This window comes from Panicum virgatum, chromosome 9N (assembly GCF_016808335.1).
Source record: "Panicum virgatum strain AP13 chromosome 9N, P.virgatum_v5, whole genome shotgun sequence".
Lineage (NCBI taxonomy): Eukaryota > Viridiplantae > Streptophyta > Magnoliopsida > Poales > Poaceae > Panicum > Panicum virgatum.
This window is the reverse complement of record NC_053153.1, coordinates 27,120,146-27,129,897: the sequence shown is the minus strand read 5'-3', so window position 1 is coordinate 27,129,897 and position 9,752 is coordinate 27,120,146. Positions and strand designations below refer to the sequence as shown.

The 9,752-nt window shown below is 43.9% G+C and overlaps 1 protein-coding gene and 1 long non-coding RNA gene across 2 annotated transcripts; one reads left to right on the top strand and one right to left on the bottom strand.

The window, feature by feature from the left end:
- Positions 1-503: 503 nt before the first annotated feature.
- On the bottom strand, positions 504-1,380 carry LOC120691008. Its single transcript, XR_005682071.1, has 2 exons — positions 939-1,380; positions 504-854 (listed from the first exon to the last, which is right to left on the bottom strand). It is a non-coding gene; the product is annotated as an uncharacterized LOC120691008 (long non-coding RNA).
- Positions 1,381-3,301: 1,921 nt separating this feature from the next.
- LOC120691006 (expansin-A31-like) lies at positions 3,302-4,558 on the top strand. The gene is made up of 2 exons (XM_039973953.1): positions 3,302-3,539; positions 3,662-4,558. The coding sequence occupies exons 1-2, from the start codon at positions 3,413-3,415 to the stop codon at positions 4,291-4,293; spliced, it is 759 nt and encodes a 252-aa protein (XP_039829887.1). The 5' UTR covers positions 3,302-3,412; the 3' UTR covers positions 4,294-4,558.
- The last annotated feature ends 5,194 nt before the right edge of the window (positions 4,559-9,752 follow it).

The window sequence follows — 9,752 nt, the reverse complement described above, 5'->3', positions numbered from 1 at the left end:
AGGGCTCATAGACCAACTCATTTCATGGATACACAGACAACATCATGGATTACAAACCATCTATTCATTTCAACAAATAAGCACAGACAACTATAGCATCGAAGGCTCTGGGCCTTTCCCCGCCCGACATCTATTCCATCAAAACACTTTGACAGCTTTGTTCTGTTGATCTGTTGGAACCTCTGGAAGCACAGGAACGAGGTGATATTCAGAAGCCTCCCACCCTCACATCGAAGGCTCTGGGACGCCTGCCGGAGCGAGGCACGGGAATGGAGTTATAGATGGAAGAGGGAAGACTACATTGTGTGTGATGCCTGGTGCGCTGTGTTCTCCAATATGTAGACAACTATAGCATGTTTTTCTTCTCCCCCTATGTTTCCTGCTAAAGATCCTTGTTGTAAGACTTTTGGCCTTGAAAAGGCCCATGGAATGAAATTCAGGTGGGGATGCTCTCCCCCCCGGTGACCCTCAAAAAAAAACAAATAAGCACAGACAAGAGTTCATAGACCAACTCATTTCATGGATACACAGACAACATCATGGATTCATAGACAAGTTCATCTACTTCATTACAATGAAAATGATGGCTGCCAATAAAAACAACACAACACGAGCATATTTCTGATTCCTTCATTCTTCAACTCAACCAATTCCAGCTTTATCTTGGCCAACTCATCCTGCATGTCGTGCAATCCGACCTTCACTTGTTCAATTTCTTCCATCACCAAATCAGGGCCACCATCCATCGCCTCAAGGCCAGCATCCATCCCACGCTCAGCCCCGACATTCTCCATTGGTCCTAAGGTGCCATTCATACTTGTCTTGAAACATGTAAATGCCACATCTTTTTCCCCCTGCAAGATTTTAAACAAATCATCAATATTACATACAAATCAATAGCAATCAAAAGAAAATTCAGAGAACTCTCACTAACTCACCATATCACAAGCACTTGAAAAATCTCTTTCCACGATTTTCAATCCACTTACAGGTGAATGGAACGAGCCTCAAATCCCTGCAGCTTGGACACAACATGAGCGGCAATCCGGTGATATCGTCCATCACAGGCGGCGGGACAACCTCCAGCGGCTGCGGTGCTACGCCAAACAGCACATGCAGAGGAGGTGGACGAACCCTAGCAGGTGCCCTCCTATACATCCCTGCAGACAAACTAGATACCTGAGACATGGGGTGTGGGGCGGCGTCGGGAGCGGTGCGCCACCTCGGAGAGGACGGTGGCAGGGGTGGACGGCCGGCAGCGGGCTTCTCTTGCTAGCGGCGGGGGTGAGCTGTTCTTACGAGGGGCCAGCGGCGACCTGTCCAGTTGAGAGCGGAGAATAGGGGAGGGCGACTGAGAAAACAGAGAGGTGAGGAAGGGACCGATCGGATCCGTACAGGGTAAATAGAGCCAAGGGCAAATGTGTCCAGTCACATGTGCAATAAGGATTAAGAAATACGAAAAGTAAATGAAAAGATGGAGAATGGGGAGAATCCCCTGGATTGAAGAAATTCATGGTCTTGATGTCAAATTTCGAAGATTGATCGAATTGAATGTCAAAAAATAGTGAGGCGATCCGATTGAGTTTCAAATATCGAAATTCCTCCTTTTAAAGAGGTCAAGAGGGGGCCTAGGCGTGCATGCTAGGGGCGGACTCAGGCGGCGCGAGGCATGGCCGGACTCGGGCTCGAGTTCGAGCCTGGCGCGGCGAAGAAGGCGGATCCGACAGGTGGGTCCCACCTGGCAGCGAGAGTGGGAGAGGGGAGCGGTGGAGCGGGCCGAGCGCGGGGATCGGGCCGGGAAAACGGGCTAGTAAGGGGAAGGAAGGGAGAAGGGGAAAGAGAAGTGGGTCGGCGGGACTTGGGCTGTGGAAAAGGAAGAAAAGAAAGAAAGGGAAAGAGGTGAGGGAGTTTGGGCAGGGCTAGAAACGAGAGAGGGGGAGAGAAAAGTTTTGCATTTTTTTGAAATAGAGTCAAATAAATTCAATTTGAATTCAAATTTAGGGAATTCAAATCCAAATTGAACAACAAGCAATAAATGATGCAAAGGCAACATGAAATGCACAAAACCTATTTTTCTTATATTTATTTTTATGGCTAAGTAATTTATTCGATTCACGATAAATGCTCTAAGAACAAGATAAATTTAAATAAAATCTTATCGAACCTATAGCAAATTAAATTAAATTTATTTGGGTTCCTAAATTGAAAATTAGGGTGTTACAATCACCTACCCCTAAAAATATTTTTCTATTTTAGCCCAAAAATTCATTTAAATCTTTAAGTATAGCAGAAGTAAATAAAAAATGTAAAACTTCTACACCTTGATTGTTGTGAACTATAAATACCTGAAAAATATATCAAATATCTTTTAGTGTATATAAAAGTCAAGATTATGGAAACCTAATTTGAGTTGTATGAGATACTATACAATCATAGCTAGTATATGGCACAACTATGATAAGATCTTGTGATTCTAAATGTTCTTAAATAAATAATGTATAAACTATAAAATTTTAGATCTTACCACTGAACTTTGCTATAGAACTACTCTACATCCAAGGTTGTTTGAAAAAAAATCAAAACTTCTAGGTTTGAAATTAGAGAACTTATAATAATTTTTTGAACTCCTAAATGACCTTAAATGATAAAATATTAGCTACAAAATTTTAGGTCTCATCAAGTTCTACAATTTTTGATATAAAGTTTGACTTTATCCGAGATCATATGAAAATATTACGACTTGGATATTAATAGAATAAGTAATTCTTAAATAATTTTCAATAAGTAGTTCTCAAATAATTTTCTTCTAGGCCGTTACCTCAAAATTTTCAGAAGCCATGACTTCCTTGTCATCGACCACCTCGCAATTTTAAAATACTCAACCGACATGGAAGTTACAACTGGCATGTTAGCGCCGGCAGCTTAACTCCGAATTAGCGAACCGCATGGTTTCTCTGCAGTCTCCTCTATTCGGGTAGAGGGATATGATAGATTAAGTGTCTATATATGATACATATAATTATTAAAAAACTTCAGATTCCTAGTTCCTTATTCCGGAACGAGCCAACCAAGTCAGCGTTTCTGATCGGTTGCTCAATCAACATTCACATTCTCACAACCACATGCAGAACATGCACATGACAGGGTTTCAACTAATCTGGAAGGAATTTAGGTTAGTTGATCGTTCGTTGCCGCGCAAATTCTCTTGACAAAACGAGGTAGCAGTTAGCACCGTACCTACCGTACCTCCTCGTCCCCTATATAAGCAGCAAGGGTATCCGCAACGCCATGAATCTCGTCCCAGAAGCTCAGATCAAAGACGGTTAACCTCGATTGCCCAGCCAACTAACCAACACAAACCTGCTTGGCTTCCATCCCCTTCTTCTCTGGAGCTAGCTCTGCATTGACGCCCATGGAAACGACCAAGTCCCTGGTCTTACTATGCACAGTCCTTGCGGCGTGCCTCGCGCTCGCCGCAGCTGGCTGGTCTCCGGGCACCGCCACGTTCTACGGCGGAGCCGATGGCTCCGGCACAATGGGTAAGTGGATATTTCTGTGTGCATTTCGGCTCAAATGGCAATCTACACATGCATCATCCCAGTTTCGGACATTTTTACTTCTTGTACTTTGCTGATGTGTGCATGTGTTTGGCAAAGAATAGGCGGCGCGTGCGGCTACGACAACCTGTACAACGCGGGGTACGGCGTCAACAACGCGGCGCTGAGCACGGCGCTGTTCAACGACGGCGCGTCTTGCGGGCAGTGCTACAAGATCATCTGCGACCGGTCACGCTCGGGCGGCCAGTACTGCAAGCCCGGCAACAGCATCACCGTCACGGCCACCAACCTGTGCCCGCCCAACTACGCGCTCCCCAACGGCGGCTGGTGCGGCCCGGGGCGCCCCCACTTCGACATGGCGCAGCCGGCGTGGGAGCACATCGGCGTCTACCAGGCCGGCGTCGTCCCCGTCCTCTACCAGCAGGTCAAGTGCTCGCGCAGCGGCGGCGTGCGCTTCAGCATCGCCGGCTCCAACTACTTCCTGCTCGTCAACATCCAGAACCTCGCCGGCAGCGGCTCCGTGGCCGCGGCCTGGGTCAAGGGCGACAAGACGGGGTGGATCCAGATGTCCAGGAACTGGGGCGCCAACTGGCAGGCGCTCTCCGGGCTCGTCGGCCAGAGCCTCAGCTTCGCCGTGACCAGCACCGGTGGGCAGTACATTCAGTTCCTGAACGTCGTGCCGAGCTGGTGGCAGTTCGGCATGGCCTTCTCCACCAACAAGAATTTCGTCCGCTAGCTGAACCGTGGAAGCAGCATAGTTCTCGTATCTCCTTTGCAACCAATTTCGGGGTGTTGTTGTGTCGAATGGCGAGTGCGTGCTCTTGATTTTGATGGAGCCATTTAAATGCACTTGTGCCATTGCATCCTAGTTGGCCACCTGAATGGCTTGTCTCCTAGACTCCTACGTGATGCTCCGACTGCGGGAGGAAATGGCAAGGGTCTTTGGAATGTTGCATAGACCTTATTAAGGCTGACCTCTGTTTTCATCAAGAAAAATTGGGTTTTACAAGCAACCATATATGTCTAGCACTGGGGTTGCTTGTAAAACTCAATTAGTCTCGATCTACAAGCAACAATGTATGAGTTTTCAATATTCCAGCCTCGATCTACAACTCTCAATGTTCTCTGATATAGTTAGTAAGAAGGGGCAATAAATTAGTCAGTAACACTGCAAGTCATAATTCAAAAAGGAGACTACGCTTTTATGTTTTTCCCTTTGAACAAAACACGATCCCACATCTCTTTACGGTGAATGTTACCTTCAAGTTTTTCTAGTTGGATATTGTTAGATTTAGTCCAACATCAAAATTGATGGTGGGTGAGCACAACATATAATGTGGGGCAGTCCTCACCCAATAGGCTAGTTTTTTCGGTTGAGTTAGGCCTAAGGCCTGGGTTAGTTGGGCTCCGGTGAACCTGAGACCTGGTAGAGAGCCAGCTCGTGGGTATAGCGGCCTAGATCGGATTCCGCTGCGCACTCTAACAGATATGATAAAACGCATGATTCACTACTACATAAACGATTTGTAGGAACGCCCCGATTCTTTTTCAGGGGAGGACCAAAATTCTATCCGTTGCTACAAATAGAGTGGGGTTACTGTAGCATCCGACCCGCTCCTAGAAAAATATTTTTAGAGGCGGGTCACCACCTCACCCGCTCTTAAAAATGAGCGTCATTTTCCCTAAAAATGGTGGCATTTATAGGGGCGGATCATGGCATCACCCGTTCCTACGAATCCATTTTTAGGGGCGGGAGATGGCATGGCCCGCCCCTACACATAGTTCCATGTAAAAAAATTATAACTTTTTCATATGATCTCAGATGAAGTCAAACTTTATATAAAATTGTAGAGAATTACGAGATCTAGAACTTGGTAGTTGACAACTTTTTCATTTAAAGTCATCTAATAGTCCAAAAAATTATTACAAGTTCTCTAATAGCTATAACTAATTATATAGTATCTCATATAACTCAAGTCATACTTTGAAGTTTCCACAATCTTAACCTTTATATACACTTAAATATACTTGGCATATTTTTTTTATATTTTTATAGTTCACAATAACCATAAGAACCATAGTGTAGAAGTTTCACAATTTTTTTATTTGTTTTGTTATATGTAAACAATTAAATAAATTTTAAGATAAATTAGAAAATATTTTTAGAGACGAGTGGTGGCATCACCCGCCCCTACAAATGATTTTTAGGGACGGGTGATGGCATCACCCGCACCTACAAATCAATTTTAGAATTAATATAAAACAATACTCCCTCCATTCTCTTTTGATAGTCCTATTTCCAAAATTCAAATATTCACAAATGATAGTCCTATTTGCTATTGATAAGGACCATGACAATAAATAGCACCAGTAACGAGGAGTTTCTAGCAAAGGCATTGGAGGACTAGTAAAAAGTCTTGTGTTACATTAATTAGATGATAAGCAAGATTACTTTTCCTTGGTCATTGTGTCAAGGTGAAATAGGACTATCAATAGAGAATGGAGGGAGTAGTATACACTGAAGTCACAAGTGACTGTGTAGTGTGGCGGTAAGGAAGGTAAACGCGAGGCTTGAGGTTGGCGGTTCGAATTCCGGTTTACGCAAGTGTGCATATCTCGTCAAAAAAAATTGTAATTCAATAGAGAGGAGCTTGTGGTGGTGGTTGGTTAGTATGGATATTTTTTATTTTTTTATTTTGTTGTTTTCAAGTTTTTTTTCTATTTTTTTCATGTCCTGGAAAAGGATTTGTAGGGGTAGGTGATGGCCTCACCCGCCCCTACAAATCGATTTGTAAGCGCGGGTGAGCCCATGACCCGTCCCTACAAATTATTTGTAGGGGCGGTCATATTACCCGTCCCTACAAATCTGATTTTTAACTGCGAAAACTAGAGGCGGGTAAAAATAAGTTTTTACCCATCCCTAAAAATCATTTTTGTGGTAGTGATTTTGATGACCTGTGCTCTTGCAATCCACCGTCACTTGAAATTTTTGTTAAACTAGCTAGTTAGATTGGGTGGAGACCGATGTACCAGTTGTTAGGCGATGATTGATCTTTCTTTTTCTACGTGATCATTTTGGACATCCTTGATGGGAATAAATGATTGGTGAATCAATCATCCCAATGTGCAAGTCAACGCTCAACGTTGCAATGATATTGAGCTTTCCATCGTTGATTTGAACAACGATCATTTAAATATTGCATTACTTCATCACAAAGACAATCTAGAGGCATTACTTTATAAAGTGCATTGTACCTAAGTGCATAACTGAACAAAGTACATTTTTAGATCTAAGACTGGAGTTTTCTCAAAAACTTAGATTAGTGTAGCGTGTTACATTAGCTAAGTACCGAACCAATCATGCGCACTAACTACTTAGACTAATTGATAGAATCACATGCTTCTGTTTTCCACTTAACACAAAGGGGGGCTGGGGGGGGGAGGGGGTACCTACACTCTTACGGAACATATTATATGTACATGCAAATTATTTTAATGCCTTCAAACACTACTACAAAATAATTTATAGGAACATCCTAGGGGCGGATCAAAAGGTAACGCCATCACCCGGCCCTAGAAATTTACTTTTAGGGAGAGCTGACGCCATCATCTACCCCTGGAAATTTACTTAAGACAATAAAAAATGTTCTTATGCATAAAATTTCATAACTTTTTCATATGATCTCAAATGAAGACAAACATTATGCCAAAATTGTAGAGGGTGATGAGATCTAACACTTTGTAGTTGATAACCCTTTCATTTAAGGTCATTTAATAGTCCCATAAGTTATTATAAGTTTTATAGTTTCAAAATCTATAAATTTTGATTTATTTTCAAACAATCTCTGATGTAGAATGTAGAGTTGTTTCATCTTAAAACTTTATAGTTTACACATTATTCATTTAAGAACGTTAAGTATCACAAGATAATTTACTAGTTGTGTACTACATATAGCTATGACTATATAGCATCTCATACAACTCAGTCATATTTTCAAGTTTCCACAATTTTAACCTTATATACACTGAAGTATATTTGACATATTTTTTCTTTGTCTATAGTTCACAATAACCATAGTGACATTTCACTTTTTTTTTGTTCAGCTATAATTAAATATATTAATGATTGTTAGTAATAAAATAGAAAAATATTTTTAGAGGCCGGTGATACCGTCACCCGGCCCTGGAAATGGATTTGTACGAGCAGGTCATGGCCTCACTGTCCCCTACATATCAATTTTAGAATTAATATAAAAGAATAGCACATCATATAGTCACAAGTGACTGTGTATAGTAGTGTGTTGGAAAGAAGGGTACATGCGAGGCTTGAGGTAAGCGGTTCGAACCCCGGCTTACACAAGTATACATATTTCACCACAAAATTTAACCTCGATAGTAGAGGGATTTGTGGTGGTGGCCTGTTAGCTACTAGGATATGTTTTTCCTTTTATTTTGTTGTTTACAAGTTTTTTAATTATTTTTTATTTTCAGGAAAATAATTTGTACGGGTGAGGCCATGCCCCTACAAATCGATTTTTAGCTATGAAAACTAGGGACGAGTATTGCACCCGCTCCTAAAAATACATTTTTACCCGCCTCTAAAATTTTTTTATAGTAGTGAAAGAAACAGGAGACAGAAGTTCAAGATATAAGAAACTAACATAGGCTAGGTGTATGAGTTTATAAGTTTTTGCTTCTCATGGGAGATATTTAGCAAAGAAATCAGGGCCATGCATGTGTTAAGTAGTAGGGAACATTCATGGCCAGGCCATCCCTTCAATTTGGCCTAAAACAATTCTTTAAACCAGAACCCTAAAAATGTAATTCGTAGGAACAGTAAGTAAAATAGCTTGTGAATGATGTCCAATCATCCGCTTCAAACATGCGTTTAATAGTGCTTGAAATTACGACTTTGCCCCTTTTTCTGTTTTTATTTTTATAGTGACGGTTATGTTCATTGAAATTAAGATAGTTTTAATGAATTCAGATATCGGGATAGTGATGCAGACATTTACTCTAATAAAAATAGAGCACAATATGCAACTGCTTATACCTAGGTAATCATTCCACTTGGACGATTTCTACTATTATTGTAATCAACCACTATTTGAGTTAAGGTAGTTTAATTTGGATTGGGCGGAATGATACAGAAGTGTTGTAAGCCAAGTTTATTAGATGAACAAAACGAGGTGGCGGGAATAATCATTAGCTAATGCTAGAATATTGCAATGATAGCGTGCGATAATTGTTGTATTGAACAACGCACATCCCACATTGCGTTTTTACACTTACACATTCACGAAGAGACTATCCAGAGGCATAGCAACCAAGAATAAATTGTACATAAGTACTTTGTATATCCAAAATGCACATTTTTGGATGTAAACACTACTACCGTGTGTTTGGTTGAATGGTAGGGTCCAACCCGGATGGGTTGAACCCCTTTTTCTGATGTTTGGATGGAGGTTGGAGGGGGTTGGGTCCGACCCGGAGGGGAATATTCGGCTCAGATCCGGGTCGGACTCGTCCGCCAAAATCGAGCGGACGAGTCCAACCCCGTTTCCTCCATCTGGGTTCCGTGACGGGCGGACGACTGGGCGACGGGCGGGGCGACGGCCACGGCGACGGCGAAGGTGACGGGCGGAGGAGGCCGGGGCGACGTCGACGGGCGGATGAGGCCGGGGCCACGGTGCGCGGGGTGGGCCGCAGCGACAAGCAGAGGAGGCGGGCCGGCCGCGGCGGAGGGCGAAAGAGGAGGGGCCGGCAGCGGCGGCGGCGGGCGGAGGAAGCCGGGCCGGCCACCCGGCACCCTCCCGGAGCGAGCCAAGGCCAAGGCCGGGCCGGCCACGGCGGCGGCCGCAGGGCAAGGCGGAGGAGGCGGGGACGGCAAGCAGAGGAGGCGGGCCGGCCGCGGCCGAGGGCGAAGGAGGCCGGGCGCAGGCCGTCGGGGGCCGCGCAGCGTGGCCGGTGGCGGAAGGCCGGCGGCGGGGGGCCGGGCGCAGCAGGCGGGGGGGGGGGGGGGACGAGCTGCGCGACAGGCGCCCCCCTCCCGTCGGGTTGAGGAAGAAGATAAGGGAGAGAAAAAAAATAAAAATAAAAAGAAAAAAGTGAGAGATTGACAGGTGGGTCCATTGGTGGCAAGTGGGATCCTCATTAACGGTGTTATCATGTCATCCAACCCGTATTCCCAATTCC